Below are 19,504 nucleotides of genomic sequence, written 5' to 3'. Positions count from 1 at the left end.
AAGTGTGATCGATGTCTATCTCGGCTTCTTCGTCTATCTCATCTCTCACCCGTCACACCCCATCTGGCCGGCGGGTCGGTAAATGTAAGTCGCAAGTAATTAGCGAAGTCTTGCCTATATTACTTATGCTGTTGCAGCTTCGTGTGTCCATCCAGGAGAAAATGCCAAAAATCAATTTTGTCCTTTTCCGATTCGTTATACACGTAGCCCACCACCATTCCCCGCACCCATGTCACTGCATTGGTTTTTTGGACCGGGAAATAAGATTCTTGGGGGAAAAAAGTGTGTCTGATGAAATTGTGTGAGGGGCGGAGCGTAACAGGAACGCCAATATCTGTTGTGCCAAGTGCCACACTGGAGCCGTCCCACTACATGCTAAACGATGTTCATCAGTGTCCACTGTTGCGCAACCTAAACATAGTGGAGTGTCTGCCAAATGAATCGCGTGCCGCCGTTGATTCGTTGCGAACTTCCTATTTATCACCACATACCATGTTGAGCGTACCGACGTTGGGAAGTAAACGTTCCGTATAACGCGCCATATCTGTCGCCAGTTCTTGTCTGGGTACTTCTTTTCCAGGGTATTCCTGGGGCACCGGCGCAGTAAGAGTTGGTATACGTCTCGCGTTGTCGGTAGTCGTGTTGTTGGAAAGGAATCTCTGACATAGCTAAGCTCCAAAAAAAAAAAAAGACTTGAAATGTGACAGCTTCGGTGAAATATGGCCCACATCGACTGGGGGCAGCATTGAAGTGGGCGCTAGTACATCGGCCAACGCACCCGAGATATTGCGAAATTGACCGCGCCACTGACGGAAAATCGTACTGACGAATAACGCCCGTGCCTTTTCATATACGTTCACTAGACCAAGTCCACCCTCTCCAGGTGGTAGCGTAAGCGTTGTGTATCGGATCTTAAACAGGTGTCCCACACTCACGTAGGTTCCGAAAGTTGCTTGTATCCGTGATGCCATTGTGCGCGTTAAAGGCAGGACATGCGCTACGTGAGTGAGTCTCGGTGCTAGGTATGCGTTAACATAGGTCACCCTCTGAATCATATCCAACGCTCTTAATTTCTGTAATAGCACCATTGTCCGCATCAGCTTCAATATGCGTCTGTAGTTATCCGCTGCTGTCCGCTGCACATCCGTGTGGAACGTAATACCTAGGCATTTTATGGTCTTAACTAAGATGAGCGGGCCTTCCTCCCCCGATTGTAATCCTCGACCGACATTCATGCAGCGTGATTTTTGTAGATTAAGCACGCTTCCTGCCGCCATCCCGTATCGCTGTATCCATGCCAACGCCGTACGTACTTCTTCGCCTGTCCGCGCCACCAGCATCACATCGTCAGCATAAGCGCGGCAATGAAAGGTCAGTTGTGGCAACGGCACTCCCTCCAACCGTCTTCGGAGACCATATAGACAGGGTTCCAAAGCCATTGCATACGAAAATATCGAAAGGGGGCAACCTTGACGAACTGACCTTGAAATAAAAATGTAGTCAGTGCCCCGCCCATTCACCGAGACCTTTGATCGTACGCCGTGTAACAGTCGCATGATCACTAGGATGAAGGCCTGTGGGATTCCCAATCTGCCCATCACCACATGCAAAAAGGTCATGCGTCTGTCAGCTCGTCCTCTGTTATCGCTGTGATGAAAGTCTCTGCATCCAGTGGTGGTCCTCTATCTGGCATTTCCGAGATGACATCATGTAGTGTCTCGTGGTTCACATGTACAGGTCCATACAACTGGCGGAAATAGTCGGTAAATACATGCGCAATATCACGCTGGTGCACAACTTGCTGGCCAGTTTCAGAGATTAGTTCCCTGATCAATGTCCTGCGTCGTCGTTGACGTTCACGTACCACGTGGTGCATGGAGGGGGTTTCGGCAGCAACTGTGTCCGCCAATCTCGCCCGGACCATTATACCTTCCATTCTTAGTCTCGTCAGCTGTAATAACTTGGCTTTTATCCTGCGCATGGCCGTGTGCCTTTCCGGCGATGGTTGTTGGGTCATCAGCTCCCTCAGGGCTGTAAAATAAAAATCAGCCGTTGTGCGGTTCCACTGCGATTTGTCCTGCCCGTATCGTATCAACGTTCTCCGTAACGTTGGTTTTGCGCATTTAATCCACCACTGGAGAACCGAGGTGTATGCTCGTTGGCGGCGAACGCAGGTCTCCCAGGCCGCCTCCATCGACTGGTGACATTCAGTGTCACGTAAAAGTGCACAATTCATTTTCCAGTGACCTTTACTCCGCCATATCTTCTGACGCGTTAGTGAAATCGTACAGACGTACGCCATATGATCCGTAAAAGCCGCTGGCCAGATTTCGGCATCCAGTTTCGTCGTCCGTAGAGCTCGTGTCACGTACACTCTATCAAGTCTACTCGCCGAGTGTCCCGTGACAAACGTATAACCCGGTCTGTCACCATGCTGCAGTTCCCAGGTATCCAGAAGCGCCATTTCGGTAATCAACGCACGCAGTTCCATGCATGGCACATAATGAGGTACTTGGTCCTTTTTGTCGACGACACAATTAAAGTCGCCGCCCACTATATAGTTATCAAAGCGTCCAGCGAACAACGGTGCTATCTCTTCGGTGTAAAAAGTCGCCCTTTCTCTTCGTTTTGTAGAGCCAGATGGTGCGTATAAATTGATGAAACGAACGCCGTCGACAGTGATCGCTATGCCGCGTGCCGAAGGGAGAGACCTGACGTCCTCCACTCCTATTCCTTCCCTGGTGAGAATCGCCACACTGCATTCACTTTCATCGTGCACTGAATAATGTGCCTCGTAACCGTAGAACTCTGGCGGCGATGTGAAACGCACTTCTTGCAGGAGTACAACATCCACGTCCGCAGCGCGTAACATATCTTTCAGCATTTGAATTTTAAGCGGTGTCCGTATGCCATTAATGTTTATCGTGGCAATGCGGTACGCCTGGCTTGTGTTCATCAGTTGTAGGGCGGTGTCATTAAGCGTCCATCTGCACCCCCGGCGCTCCTCAACACACTAAGTTGGTCAACATTTCCCGACCCCTCCCGGCCTCTGGCCAGGACTGTCCTCAATCGTCGCGTTCGTATTTTCATCCTGTTCCTGTTGGTCCATTTCTTGCGCCCAGTCCCCCAGCATATTTCCGGAACTGGTCGAAGGATGGGAGGTAACGTTGTCATCGCTCTGATGTTGGACAGTTGTCATCTCCACTTCCGCCTTCCGGTCACCAGAAGGAGAGTTCAAGTTATCGTCGCTGTGTAGTTCCTGCATCGTCATCTCGGTATCTGTTGAATCCACTGGTCTCAGGTCGATACTGTCGTTGTCGTCCACTGTCCCCTCGGGACTATGGCGATCGTCAGCAGAAGTCAGTCGACGCTTCTTTCTTCTCTTCGGCGAACGCTGTTTCCGTTGCCTTGCTTCCGCATCGGCTGTTGGGGTTGCGTATCCTCCGTCTTGGGCCTGGCCTATCACGCTCTCGGTGGAAGCACTGGCAGCCACCACGGATGAGCCTGGAGCGGCCATCAGCTGCATCTCTTGTGTGGTGTCCTGTGTCTGCTGAGGTGGAACCGGTGGTCGGAGTTCCAGTCCATTGGTGTCCATGTTCTCTATAGGGGGCAGCTGCTGGTGCCCATCGGAAGTCTCCCTCACGTCGCCTCTCAGGGCTTCCACAAAGGTCAACGGTAAGACAGTCGTCGGTTGTGGCGCCTGAACGTCATCCCGTGGAGTTTGCACTAAACGTCGCTGGAGGCATTCCGAGCGGACGTGACCTTCTTTCCCGCACCCCGAGCAAGTGCGAGGTTGCCCATCATAGATTATAATCGCTCGACAACCTCCTATGTACAAATAAGAGGGGACGTGCTTGCGCAGTTCTATCCGTATTTGTCTCACCCCATTTAAAACGGGGTACGTGGTAAAACTCGTCCATTTTTCGGCCACATGGGATAGAACTGTACCGTATGGTCGAAAGGCGTCGGTAACAAGTTCAGACGGGATCTCAAACGGAAGTTCGAAGACTCGCATAGTGCGGATCCCCATTCCCGCGTGATCGACTGTAACCGCACCAACATTCCCGTCGGCATGACAGAAACGATACCCGTTCGGTGATCGTTGTAGAAGTCTTTCGTAAGCAGCCCCGTCAACAAGTTTGACATAGACGACGCTTGAAACGAGCGATAAATTGATTCCCACGATTTCCTGTGGATCGATTTTTACCTCTTCTCTGAAGAAACGTTCAATCTCGTGTGCCTTTGGTCGTGTATAGTCGTTCGCAAAACTGAACTTCAAAGTCGTTTTTCTGTACGAGTGTGCCATCTCGTTCTAGACTCACAACACCGCACACGCGAAGCTGCTCCGGCGTAAATAAACAGGCGCGCGCACCACAGCGTGGCCGGCAGGCAACACGGTCCGCACTGTGTCACTGCCGAAGGCAGACTGGGCGCCTAGAAGCGCTCGGCCACTTAGCTGTCTCATTCCCGGTATTATTGTAAAGTATGTTGCTTAGATCAACAGGTATGCCTGAAACGATTTTTTCGTTTAAAATGAGCTGTTATTAAATTTATGAAGGAAAAAGGAAACTAGAACGAAAATTACAACGTCCGAAATGGGTTGCAGACCTCTCGTTTTAAGTGGCATTGACTGCACACTGCCTGCTGTCAATCACTGCACGGTGAGAAACAACTCATTCTGATTTACTGCGAATGTACTTAAAATGAAAATCGCATTGTGGAAGAACAGATACTGACAAAAAACACCAACTATTTCCGTCATGTTACTGCAATTAAAGAAGAAGCGAGTTCTAAAGAATTCGTTGTGGACTTGAAAGAATTACAAGGAGAAATTTCTAAACGTTTTGAGGACAGTATCAACCTCGCATCTGTTTCCGAGCTGTTTTCTAGACGGTTATCCGTTTCAATTAAAAGGTCCCTGTGCATGTGCAGATGGGACTGGTTGATTTGCAGCGTAATACCCACCTAAAGACAATTTTTTAATGGGTAAGACTGTACAGAAGGCCTACGCTGTTTTCCTTGCGAAGATTTGCGGTGTCTCCATAATAGGATTGATAATATGATAAAATATTTATAAAATATTTCGATCAATTTATTTCTATGAAAAGCTTGTTTCGATTATGAAACTAGAAGAAAATCTGTGAAATTGTCTGTCTGTATGCCGACAATTTGTACCGGTTACAAATTATATTGTATCTTCATCGTGCCTAAAATAAATAAATAACACTGAAAATATGTTTTGTTTGTGATCTGTGTTGTTAAGAACTATGAAATACGAAACGAAGTCGTAGAAAGTGCGACTGCGTTGCCATCTAATCGAGAAGCGTATAGCACGTGTGACGTGACACGAGACTACAGCGCGACACGCACGTGCCGCACGGGTCACGCGGGTCCAGCGCATATTGCGACGCGTACATCACTCTTCGCACGCGCCGACTGGCGACGCTCTGCGCTGACTGAACCGAAGCGCGCGCAACCTCTTATCTTTCTCTAACGATTTTACAGAAACTATTCTCTGAAAATATATGATTTTTGCCTTATTTGCAGCGTTATATGTCAGCTTCGTGACGAAGTGCCCATCACCTCGCTAATAACCATTCTTATTGTGATGTACACATTTTAGTAAGGCACTACGCAAAACTCAAAAAGTTTGCAACAAAAATGAGGGGTCGCTATGATTTTGCGTTTGGTGCGTATTACACCGTATGTTACTGCGTATGAAATTTAGCTAACATGCTAAATTTTTGTTTAGACTTGGGAGATCTCTATCTGCCTCCGATATCGAGAAAATGGATCCCATGTAGCGCGCTCACTTCCGATCTCACGCCCGCGAGAATGAAATACTCGCAACATCTCTCGTATCTCCTAAACTGCTCGAGACATCGAAACGAAAGTTTGGTGAATGATAGCACACAAGGAGGAGAGTGTTTTGCCAATTATTAAACACACGGAACTTTCTTATCTATGGCGATATATCACTACTTATACTTCTTTTTTTATTTATTTCACGCCAGTGACTGTAATTTTTTAAGAGTTATCGTCACCTAGCGAAACAAGAGCTTCCTAGTATGAAAATAAACATGAAATTTCTTCTTTTATGTTACTGCAAACCGATACTATGGGGTTTTTCGTAAGCTGTTGAGCTCTGTGATTGACAATTACTTGTTTAATGAGGCCCTCCGTTTCGGAATTCTGTCTCAATGGCTGCTGTGAGATGAGTTTGGCAAATTACATTGTGACAAAGGAAGTACAATTAAACCAGTCACCAAGAGAAATGTGGCCTTTACTCATAAATGGTGATGCTTCTTCGAATGAGAAAAGGTTAACAACTCACACAAAAACAGATTGGCAATTCTGTTGGAATTTTTGTGGAATCCTCGTAACCCATCGTATTTTTAACACTGAGCGACTGGAATGGAAACTTACCAAAGGATTTTATTCCTTCTCTTGATCTGAGCCGTATTAAAATAATGACGAGCGTTCCTTCAGGCGGAATGATAGGCACATGCCAGATACTGTTTACTCACCTAGGGCGTGCCAAACTGACAATGCGTGATCGCGAATAAAATAGTTGTTATTGAGAAAAGTAAACAATTGATCTGTCGCACAACACAATGGTGTGTGTATTGTCAAGCTAGCCATCTGTGCCTTGTGAGATGGAGTTCGAAAAACATTGTCATGAAAGTAGATCTGCGTTTGTCAGCACCACATTTCAACAAATTAAATATATCTAATCATAACACACTTTTAGGATATTCCTACTTTCGTAATAATGCCGACCGTTTTCTTCATTTGTGTAGCCTGTTGTTATATAATTAGTTTATTAATGCTGATAATGTCCATGCAACAATTGAAATGCTTTTTCTCATCACGACGAACCAATTAAAACATCGTTATTTGTGACTGCTTTTCGATTGTTTCTAGCTTGCAGTGGAAATATGTAGTCCACATGCATGTAGTGCAGTGTGCCGTATTACATTATTACATACATATCAGACAGAATTCCGAAACGGAGGGCCTCATTAAACAAGTAAGTGGCAATCACAGAGCTCAATAGCTTACGAAAAACCTCGTAGTATCGGTTTGCAGTAACGTAAAAGAAGAAATTTCATGTTTATTTTCATACTAGGAAGCTCTTGTTTCGCTAGCTGTCGATAACTCTTAAAAAATTACAGTCACTGGAGTGAAATAAATAAAAAAGAAGTACAAGTAGTGATATATCGCCATAGATAAGAAAGTCCCGTGTGTTTAATAATTGGCAAAACACTCTCCTCCTTGTGTGCTATCATTCGCCAAACTTTCGTTTCGATGTCTCGAGCAGTTTAGGAGATACGAGAGATGTTGCGAGTACTTCATTCTCGCGGGCGTGAGATCGGAAGTGAGCGCCCTACATGGGATCCATTTTCTCGAGATCGGAGGCAGATAGAGATCTCCTCCCAAGTCTAAACAAAAATTCAGCATGTTAGCTGAATTTCTTACGCAGTAACATACGGTGTAATACGCACCAAACGCAAAATCATAGCGACCCCTCATTTTCGTTGCAAACTTTTTGAGTTTTGCGTAGTGTCTCACTAAAATGTGTACATCACAAGAAGAATGGTCATTAGTGAGGTGTTGGGCGCACGAAGCTGACATATAAACGCTACAAGTAAGGCAAAAATCATATATTTTCAGAGAATAGTTTCTGTAAAATCGTTTGAGATAGATACGAGGTTGCGCGCGCTTCGGTTCAGTCAGCGCAGAACGTCGCCAGTCGGCGCGTGCGAAGTATGGTGTACGCGTCGCAATATGCGCTGCACCCGCGCTACCCGTGCGGCACGTGCGTGTCGCGCTGTAGTCTCGTGTCACGTCACACGTGCTATACGCTTCTCAATTTGCGCCTAGCCTAAATGTGGCATATTCGCTGCTTCCCCCTCTTCCTCCCCCCCCCCCCCCCGTCACTCCATTCATCCTCAGATAGTGTGGATTGTAGTGGGGGATGTGTGCAGCGAGGTGAGAGAGATATGTATACGTGCAAGAGCACTGCTTCCGTGCTAAATTATTTATTGTGTTTCTTGTTTAGGTAACCGTAATCAAGAACAACTGACGAATACAATTTGTAGTGAAAGAGCCAAATGCAACCCACAACGACTATCACTTTGAAATAACTTGAACTGTAATACTTAGACTAAATATAACTGAAGTAAATAAAGGACCCGTGGTGTATTGGATAACTGATATACCCTCCTTTATTTATAGTGATATTGAAATTTTTGAAGCATTTATATCCTTCAGCTTTTGGATAACAGCACAATTCGCCTTTTTAAGTTCTACATGATGAAGTATAGCTGAACTGTAATCATCTGACAAAATATGTAGATGCAAAATAATACAAATGCTCTGGCCGATGCTAACACGTGGTTGTGTCTGTCGGTGCCAGAAATGAAGTAACTGAGAGAGAATGGTATTTGTTTCCTCTTCAACCTTGTGCAGGGGACTACCAACAAATCAAATTTGAGCTTTTATGGAGAAATGGTATGATTTTCGATACTTAATTAGATCCGAATACATATGTACAAATATATCAAACATTTGGTGAGAAGCTTACTAAAATATTTCCAACTATAGCATCTCCATTCATTTCTGGGTGATTTGTAATTTGCAAAAAAACGTAAATGGAAAAATCCTTAAAAATTAATCGTCGCGTTTTATTGTGAATTGAGCTATGGTGGTTTAAATAACATATGTTTTGACGCAACCTTTTTATATTGAATTTTTGGCTAAAAGACAAGGCAAATGAATTCGGAACCCAGCTAATGACTGCATTACATTGATAATATTGAACTGAACTTGTTAGTTTAGAACACTGTTTAAACTCTTTATGTTTCTGGTATTACAGGCTACCTGTGTGGTTTTGCTGCCAATTGCAACAGCGGCCACGAAAGAACCATTTGGGTTGGATGATATCTTATATGGGGACTTTACACCAGAATCGTTTACAGCCAAATGGATAACTGGTAAGTGAATATTTGCCTATACGCCAACTGAAGGTAGACAAGGCGCCCGTAAGCATCGGTGATTTGTCTGAAATTTCGCGTTTTCGCTGGAACAGTAATGCCGCAGTAAAATATACTAGTATCGAGCATATTCCGGGCTTGCTCGGATTCTGTACTACAGCAGACAAAATACGTTTACCTTGATAGTATGAATTTTATGTATAAGCTCATACGATTGAAACTGACTTAGAACGATCCAGTTTATTTACCGTGTAGCGTTTATAAGTTGAATTGTGATACCTGTGAGAAAATATAGATAGGAAGAAATTTCAGTTCACGTATAAAACAAAAACACACGACCAGCGACATAATGCCGGTCATTCCTACACACCGATAAAAAAAGGCAGCCTAATGAACAATTTAGAAAAAATATAAATTATTACGTACTCAGTCAGAAATGGAACGTGTTACACAGTGACCCACAAGTCTGATATTTGTCAAACTTTGTGGAGGTGTTCATCACATGTTGTGTTGTGTTGTGGTCTTCATTCCGAAGACTGGTTTAATGCAACTTCCCATGCTACCCTGTCCTGTGCAAGCCTCTTCACCTGTGAATAACTTCAAATGGTTCAAATGGCTCTGAGCATTAAGGGACTTAACATCTGAAGTCATCAGTCCCCTAGGCCTAGAACTACTTAAACGTAACTAACCTAAGGACATCACACACATCCATGTCCGAGACAGGATTCGAACCTGCGACCATAGCAGAAGCGTGGTTCCGAACTGAAGCGCCTAGAGCCGCTCGGTCACAGCGGCCGGCTGCTGTGAAGGAAACCAGGAGAAATTTGGAAGGTGAAGAAACAAAAACTTTGAGGTTTATCACTGAGATTGTACTCCTGTCAGAGACAGCAGAGGACTGCTTTTGGCCGCTGCACTTGTTCATACGACCGCAAGTGCTAGTCAGCTAGGTCGTGTATCACAGATCAAGAAAGGTGGCAGTCAGAGGGAGAAATATCTGGAGAATACAGCGGGTGGGGAAGAACTTCCCATTTCAACGTTTCCAAGTATGTTTTTACGGGATTTTGGACATGGGGCCGTGCTCTGTCATGCTGCAAAACCATTTTTTCATGTCTGTCGCAGTAGTGTGGCCGTTTGTCCTCACAGTGCTCGGCTCAAACGCATCAATTGCTTTCGATAACGATCTCCTTTGATTGTCGGTTACAGTAGCATCGAAAGCTTTCCCCCTCTTTCACAACCATGCCGGTCTTCACCATCAAAATTACCATTCTTGAAGCATGGAAACAATTTTCTGCGAAGTTCTGTCACTAACAGGCGTCTCATCATAGGTCTTACCCGCTTTTTATGAGCCTCAGCCGCAGATTTCTTCATATCAAAGCAGAAAATTAAAACCTCCCGCAGATGACGAGAACTGGGCTCATAAGTTGATGTATTCAGTCGAGAATAACTTTATGATGCAATCAAAAATCGACTGATATTTTGATGGCGTTATGTTCTCAAATGCCTAAGCTTACTGTATGACACTTACGACGAACGACTTGCGCCACTACTTTCTACCACTGCCGTCTATTGAAAAACGGCGGAAGCAAAGTTGTAGACCTAGTAATTCCTGAGAATATTTCCACTAATGAGACATTAGTAAAATCATCACACCACTGGTGGGCAATCGTCCGTCGGTGTACCATTCCTTCGCTGTTTCCTGTAGTGTTAAACTCATTCTAAACTTAAAGAATTGGTGAGTTTCTATGACTTCCGCATGACAGCAAAGAACCGCTACACATTTCCTCCCGCGTTGAAGACATAGTTTATGAAAGAATATAAAACCATACGAGTGCTCTTGTTTGGATGCCGGAAACGATTTGACGTCCGTATATACACATGGGTCCAAAAAAATGTATCCACTGTTTACAAGTCCATAACTGGCAAACTAACTGACGGAGTTGTCTCATCTTTGGTAGTGTAATAGTTTGTAGTTCCGGCAATCGCCACACCAGCGTTGTATTGCGTTGTTTTGTTTTGGCAGATGACAGTCGCCATATAGTGAGTGTTTTGTTCTTAGTTGCACCTAGTTATTCGAGTAAACATGGCTGGCACAAGGCTTACATTCGATGAAAGGAAGTCAGTTTTGAAGTGGTATTTTAAGTACTAAAACATTAATGAGGTTCAACGGCAATGGCGAAATGAGTATCAAACAGAGCCACCGACACGTTTAACGATTCGTCGCATTCGAGACAAATTTGAAGGCGAAGGCTGTGTTAAAGATGTACACAAACAACGATCTGGACGACCTGTAACAAGTCCAGCTAACTCCCGTCGTCTGTTACAACAATGTCACTCACTCACCACAGAAGTCTGTGAGACAGTGTGCCCGTGAAACTGGAGTGAGTCGCTCAAGTGTACGGCGTATTTTGAAGACAGCAAAGTGGAAGTGGTACATCCCACGACTGCTACACGCAATGAACGAAGACGACCCAGATCCTAGAATGGAGTACTGCGAGGGGTTTACTAATATGGTGCGCCACGATGAAGAGTTTGCTGAGGTGATTGCGTGGTCTGATGAGGCACAGTTCAAACTCAATGGTACAGTAAGGCGTATCTCGACGAAAATCTAAGAGGAAGATGGATAGGCCGTAGAGATGCTGTGGAGTATCCACCACGTTCCCCAGACCTATCTCCTCTGGACTTTTACCTGTGGGGAACACTAAAGGACGTCGTTTGCCGACAAATGTCACGCACATTGGATGAACTTCGAGAATCCATCTTATTTTCATGTGCAAATATCCAACTGAACACGTTGCAGTCAGTAGTTCGTGCTGCAGTTCGGCGGCATCGTTTGTGTGTGGATGTTAATGGTGACCATTTCGAACACCTACAGTGATATCTTTAAGTTGAACTTTAAGCTTCACTTTCACCAAAAATGAGACAACTCCGTCAATTAGTTTGCAAGTTATGGACTTTTAAACAGTTGATACATTTTTTGGACCACTCTGTATTATTTTCTTGGTATTTATTTCGTTAATATTAGTAATAACAAACTCTTTGCTTTAAATTTTATCAGTTTCCGCAGTCCTGTAATTCTGTGGGAAACTACTATTTGTTGCATGGATCTGTCAACAATACCACACTAGATCAATTATTAACATAACCACCACTTAGCGTGTCAGTGAGGTGGTGGATTTGTCAGCGAGGTAAGTCAATGGCGTCTTATGGTTTAATTTTTTATGTTTAATTAGGCATGTTGAAGCACATGGCGTTTTCTTCCGAATGTTTCTGATTACTGCCTTTGTTGCATAGTACGTTTTATCGGAATCTTCTCTAGTACATACGATGTAGGTTGTAAGTCCGAGATAAAGTTGTTGGCATCCGTCTGTAGCCCACGGTTTCTGACGTGACACCGAATGCAATCTCCAGCAAATCCAACCGACTTGCAGGCAGTTTCAGTGCATTTATTAGTGTTCCATGACAAGTGACGAACATCTTGTTTCACCACATATTAAACCTAGACCTCCTTCTGTAGGTGATTTTGTGTTGGCGTAATCTGTCCCCAGCACACCAGTTGGCAAAGAGGTTATGAGAAGGTCGATACTAGGCGCTGAATAAAACGCGCCTATCAGGAGAGAGGCCAACGACAAACTCGCAAGCAACTTTCCGCCGCCGGCCGTTGCGGTTCTAGGCACTTCAGTCTGGAACCGCGCGACCGCTACGGTCGCAGGTTCCCATCCTGCCTCGGGCATGGATGTGTGTGATGTCCTTAGGTTACTTAGGTTTAAGTAGTTCTAAGTCTAGGGGACTGACGGCCTCAGATGTTAAATCCCATAGCGCTCAGAGCCATTTGACCCATTTTTTTGAACTTCTCCCCAACGTCCTCTCGACCGCCGGTATTTAGATCGCCGCCGTGGGCCGGAGGGCAGCAGGCAGTAGCAACCGGAGTCTCGGTCTCAGCCAGCACATAGCGACCAGAGTAGTGTACATAGCGGGACGTGTACTTCACCAGCGGTGAGGCTAACGTGGACTAATATTTAAGAGCTTGTACCACAACAAGTAGCTTAAAGATAAGAAACTTCTTGTTAATAAGGAACGCTGTTAATATATGTGTGCAGTTGTGTTGTAGACAGAGGATACGGGCACCAAACAACATCCTCTCCTTGCTTCCCATGGTACAACACTCAACAGTGGCAAGGAGACGACACAAAAGATTTCGTCAGCTAATCCCCGGCTACACGAAGTGACATAACATTCCAAATGTGTCAAGCTATGCCTTTTTTTATTTGTGCTGTATATTTTCTATCAGTGGATGTGTCTATTGAAACATACACTATGTGATCATAAGTATCCGGACACCTGACTGAAAATGACTTTGAAGTTCGTGGCGCCCTCCATCGGTAATGCTGGAATTCATTATGGTGTTGGTCCATCCTTAGCCTTGATGACAGCTTCCACTCTCTCTGGCATACGTTCAGTTAGGTGCTGGAATGCTTCTTGGGGAATGGCAGCCCATTCTTCACGGAGTGCTTCACTGAGGAGAGGTATCGATGTCGGTCGGTGAGGCCTGGTACGAAGTCAGCGTTCCAAAACACCCCAAAGGTGTTCAGTAGGACTCAGGTCAGGACTATGTGCAGGCCAGTCCATTACAGGGATGTTATTGTCGTGTAACCACTATGCCACAGGCCGTGCATTATGAACTGGTGCTCGATCGTGTTGAAAGATGCAGTCGCCATCCCCGAATTGTTCTTCAACAGTAGGAAACAGGAATGTGCTTCAAACATAAATGTAGGCCTGTGATGTGATAGTGCCACGCAAAACAACAAGGGGTGCAAGCCCCCTCCATGAAAAACACGACCACACTATAACACCACGGCCTTGGCACCACCACGGCCTTGGCACTATACGCGCTAGCAGATGACGTTCACTGGGCATACGCGATACCCACACCCTGCCATTGGATCGCAACATTCGTCACTCCACATAACGTTTTTCTAATGTTCAATCGTCCAATGTTTACGCTCCTTACATCGCACTTACCGGCTTGATGTGTGGCTTATGAGCAGCCGCTCGAGCGTGAAATCCAAGTTTTCTCACCTCCCGCCTAACTGTCATAGTACTTGCAGTGGATCCTGATGCAGTTTTGAATTCCTGTGTGATGGTCTGGATAGACATCTGCCTATTACACATTATGACCCTCTTCAACTGTCGGCGTCTCTGTCAGTCATCAGACGAGGTCGGCCTGTACGCTTTTGTGCTTTACGTGTCCCTCCACGTTTCCACTCTACCATGACATCGGAAACAGTTGACCTAGGGATGTTTAGGAGTGTGGAAATCTCGCGTACAGATGTATGACAGAAGTGACACCCAATCACCTGACCACGTTCGAAGTCCGTGAGTTCCGCGGAGCGCCCTATTCTGCTCTGTCACGATGTTTAATGACTACTAAGGTCGCTGATATGGAGTACTTGGCAGTAGGTGGCAGCACAATGCACAATGTTTGTTTTTGGGGGTGTCCGGATACTTTTGATCACACAGGATATCATATTTTGGACAGGGCCCGAATGATGATTTAATTCTTTGAATGATATTCAGTTACCTTGTACTGTTCGCTATCAGAGAACCTGTTAGTATTTCTACCAGTTGTTAGGTATTAGCGTCAATTAGGTCACGCACGTTTTTCCTGTTTCACAGCCAACATTTCCATTTTAACACATTCGGTAAAGGGATGTCAATGGGAAGTTACGTTTCACTGAGCCGAAAGAGATCTGTTTCATCGTTTTTCACAGTTGCCCCGCTGCTTCTTTGTAAATGACGTCCATTACAGCCGAGATTTATACAGTATTTTTCCATGCTACCATAAGTTACGGAAACATCGTCATTGTAGGCGTTGACGGTGAACTGTCGTGTACCAATGTGTAATCCTAGTATGAAAGTGCTGATCGTACGGTTTAATGATGCTAAAGAGTTGACGAAGAGTATAACGTGACTGATAGAATGTTGGATGGGAATGCTTTCATAAGCTGTGCGTTTATTTGCACCTTGTGATTTGGTAGCAGTGAATCTGCTCTCATTTGTGGAAATTTGAAATGCTGTAACACATTCCTTAGGTACTGATGACTGTCTTTACCGAATGCTTTCTCGGAGTCTATTTAGGCATAATGTTTGTGCCTGATGTTGGTAAGAGAAAAACGCCGTGTCTCTTGAGGAACAAATTCAATCTGTGATGCTTTTGGTGGGTACACTACACGTCTGCTCCACCCCGAGGATGCATGGAAGGTTTGTTTAAATTTTCCCACTATGAACCGAGATATGATTTTCGGGTCTTGCGTAACAACGTTACTGTTATTCTTTGTGGTTTCTTTTTCTTGGGGGTCAGTACGATTACTCCCTGTTCTTTTTTGGGGTATAAGTGGCCACAACGTTGTTTCCCCATCACTACTTAAATGAACTCTTTCTTGATGACAGGCCAAAAAGTTTTATAGATTCACATTTATGATAATTTTTATTATTACATCTTCCAGTCAATCTTATTCGGACATTACTTCCGAAAAAGTAGTTGTAATTTCGCGTGATAAATACACGTCCAATCTCGTAGCAGCTGTGCTGTTCTGTTGTATCATCCGATGATCGTGCTCCATACAGCCTTTGGAAATGATCTTTTATCCCCCTGCCAAGTAATGTTTTAATTCCCATCTGCAGACAGGACCTATATATGCAGACCTATATATCTCTGCATACATACTTTTCGTTCCATTGTAAGGCGGTAAATGCTTCAATTCGCACCTGGTAGATGCCTGTAATCCTCGCATGCGATGATTTTCTCTTCTTGTTCGGTTTTCTGCAGCACTAATATTTTCTTTTTGAATATTTTGGTTATGATTAGCTTGGTATTCTCTGTTACATCCCTTCGCTTGCAGTTTACGAGTTAGAAAACAGTAATAGGCGACGTTTTTTCTCCTGGTATTTAGCCAGAAGGCTGCATTTTTATATATTTTCTGGACACTAGATTTCCACCAGTCAGCCACATCACGAGAGAAATGTTTCCGGCTGACTAATGACCGTTAATGAGCATTAAATTTCCAGTATTCTCTACCCGTTACTTTTTTTGATGAGGTTTAACTTTTACTCTAGTTTTTCAGAGAAGCTGATAGGGATGACGTCATAACTTTGCACATCAGTTCCCATTGTGCTACAGGTGTTGGATAAAAAGTAGTGGCAGCTTGGTTATAATTCATAGCAAACTTCTACATCTTCCTGATTACTCTGCTATTCACAATAAAGTGCCTGGCAGAGGGTTCAATGAACCACCTTCAAGCTGTCTCTCTACCGGTCCACTCTCGAACGGCACGCGGGAAAAACGAGCACTTAAATTTTTCTATGCGAGCCCTGATTTCTCTTATTTTATCGTGATGATCGTTTCTTCCTATATAGGTGGGTGCCAACAGAACGTTTTCGCAATTGGAGGAGAAAACTGGTGACTGAAATACACTCTTGGAAATTGAAATAAGAACACCGTGAATTCATTGTCCCAGGAAGGGGAAACTTTATTGACACATTCCTGGGGTCAGATACATCACATGATCACACTGACAGAACCACAGGCACATAGACACAGGCAACAGAGCATGCACAATGTCGGCACTAGTACAGTGTATATCCACCTTTCGCAGCAATGCAGACTGCTATTCTCCCATGGAGACGATCGTAGAGATGCTGGATGTAGTCCTGTGGAACGGCTTGCCATGCCATTTCCACCTGGCGCCTCAGTTGGACCAGCGTTCGTGCTGGACGTGCAGACCGCGTGAGACGACGCTTCATCCAGTCCCAAACATGCTCAATGGGGGACAGATCCGGAGATCTTGCTGGCCAGGGTAGTTGACTTACACCTTCTAGAGCACGTTGGGTGGTACGGGATACATGCGGACGTGCATTGTCCTGTTGGAACAGCAAGTTCCCTTGCCGGTCTAGGAATGGTAGAACGATGGGTTCGATGACGGTTTGGATGTACCGTGCACTATTCAGTGTCCCCTCGACGATCACCAGTGGTGTACGGCCAGTGTAGGAGATCGCTCCCCATACCATGATGCCGGATGTTGGCCCTGTGTGCCTCGGTCGTATGCAGTCCTGATTGTGGCGCTCACCTGCACGGCGCCAAACACGCATACGACCATCATTGGCACCAAGGCAGAAGCGACTCTCATCGCTGAAGACGACACGTCTCCATTCGTCCCTCCATTCACGCCTGTCGCGACACCACTGGAGGCGGGCTGCACGATGTTGGGGCGTGAGCGGAAGACGGCCTAACGGTGTGCGGGACCGTAGCCCAGCTTCATGGAGACGGTTGCGAATGGTCCTCGCCGATACCCCAGGAGCAACAGTGTCCCTAATTTGCTGGGAAGTGGCGGTGCGGTCCCCTACGGCACTGCGTAGGATCCTACGGTCTTGGCGTGCATTCGTGCGTCGCTGCGGTCCGGTCCCAGGTCGACGGGCACGTGCACCTTCCGCCGACCACTGGCGACAACATCGATGTACTGTGGAGACCTCACGCTCCACGTGTTGAGCAATTCGGCGGTACATCCACCCGGCCTCCCGCATGCCCACTATACGCCCTCGCTCAAAGTCCGTCAACTGCACATACGGTTCACGTCCACGCTGTCGCGGCATGCTACCAGTGTTAAAGACTGCGATGGAGCTCCGTATGCCACGGCAAACTGGCTGACACTGACGGCGGCGGTGCACAAATGCTGCGCAGCTAGCGCCATTCGACGGCCAACACCGCGGTTCCTGGTGTGTCCGCTGTGCCGTGCGTGTGATCATTGCTTGTACAGACCTCTCGCAGTGTCCGGAGCAAGTATGGTGGGTCTGACACACCGGTGTCAATGTGTTCTTTTTTCCATTTCCAGGAGTGTATCATGAGAAGGTCCCGTCGCAACGAAAAACGCCTTTGTTTTAATGATTGCCACTCCAATTCACGTATCATGTGTGTGACACTATCTCCCCTATTTCGCGATAATACAAAACGAGCTGCCCTTCTTTGTAGTTTTTCGACGTCATCCGTCACTCCCACCTGATGCGGATCCCACACCGCGCAGCAGTACTCCAGAATAAGGCGGACAAGCGTGGTGTAAGCAGTCTCTTTACGAGGTGCATTCAAGTTATAAGGCCTCCGATTTTTTTTTCTAATTAACTACTCACCCGAAATCGATGAAACTGGCGTTACTTCTCGACATAATCGCCCTGCAGACGTACACATTTTTCACAACGCTGACGCCATGATTCCATGGCAGCGGCGAAGGCTTCTTTAGGAGTCTGTTTTGACCACTGGAGTATCGCTGAGGCAAAAGCAGCACGGCTGGTGAATGTGCGGCCACGGAGAGTGTCTTTCATTGTTGGAAAAAGCCAAAAGTCACTAGGAGCCAGGTCAGGTGAGTAGGGAGCATGAGGAATCACTTCAAAGTTGTTATCACGAAGAAACTGTTGCGTAACGTTAGCTCGATAAGCAGGTGCGTTGTCTTGGTGAAACAGCACACGTGCAGCCCTTGCCGGACGTTTTTGTTCCAGTGCAGGAAGGAATTTGTTCTTCAAAACATTTTCGTAGGATGCACCTGTTACTGTAGTGCCCTTTGGAACGCAATGGGTAAGGATTACGCCCTTGCTGTCCCAGAACATGGACACCATCATTTTTTCAGCACTGGCGGTTACCCGAAATTTTTTCGGTGGCGGTGAATCTGTGTGCTTCCATTGAGCTGACTGGCGCTTTGTTTCTGGATTAAAAAATGGCATCCATGTCTCATCCATTGTCACAACCGACGAAAAGAAAGTCCCATTCGTGCTGTCGTTGCGCGTCAACATTGCTTGGTAACATGCCACACGGGCAGCCATGTGGTTGTCCGTCAGCATTCGTGGCACCCACCTGGATGACACTTTTCGCATTTTCAGGTCGTCATGCAGGATTGTGTGCACAGAACCCACAGAAATGCCAACTCTGGAGGCGATCTGTTCAACAGTCATTCGGCGATCCCCCAAAACAATTCTCTCCACTTTCTCGATCATGTCGTCAGACTGGCTTGTGCGAGCCCGAGGTTGTTTCGGTTTGTTGTCACACGATGTTCTGCCTTCATTAAACTGTCGCACCCACGAACGCACTTTCGACACATCCATAACTCCATCACCACATGTCTCCTTCAACTGTTGATGAATTTCCATTGGTTTCACACCACGCAAATTCAGAAAACGAATGATTGCACGCTGTTCAAGTAAGGAAAACGCCGCCATTTTAAGTATTTAAAACAGCTCTCATTCTCGCTGCTGGCGGTAAAATTCCATCCGCCGTACGGTGCTGCCATCTCTGGGACGTATTGACAATGAACGCGGCCTCATTTTAAAACAATGCGCATGTTACTATCTCTTTCCAGTCAGGAGAAAAAAAATCGGAGGCCGTAGAACTTGAATGCACCTCGTAGTAGACCTGTTGCACCTTCATTGACAGACGTTCACCGTATTATATGTCGCCTGAATAATCGTGC

At 45.8% G+C, this 19,504-nt stretch overlaps 1 protein-coding gene across 1 annotated transcript in view; it reads left to right on the top strand.

Annotated features, from left to right (window-relative positions):
- The window catches only part of LOC124798209 (venom dipeptidyl peptidase 4-like), a 301,929-nt gene that overhangs the window by 27,322 nt on the left and 255,103 nt on the right, over nt 1–19,504 (top strand). Inside the window, exon 2 of the mRNA XM_047261512.1 lies at nt 8,879–8,996. Within this exon, the coding sequence (XP_047117468.1) occupies nt 8,879–8,996 (118 nt within the window). The remainder of the gene's footprint in view (nt 1–8,878; nt 8,997–19,504) is intronic.

This window comes from Schistocerca piceifrons, chromosome 5 (genome assembly GCF_021461385.2).
Source record: "Schistocerca piceifrons isolate TAMUIC-IGC-003096 chromosome 5, iqSchPice1.1, whole genome shotgun sequence".
In the NCBI taxonomy this organism is placed as follows: Eukaryota; Metazoa; Arthropoda; class Insecta; order Orthoptera; family Acrididae; genus Schistocerca; species Schistocerca piceifrons.
Note: the sequence above shows the minus strand (reverse complement) of the source record. Positions and strands in the feature narration are given on the sequence as shown.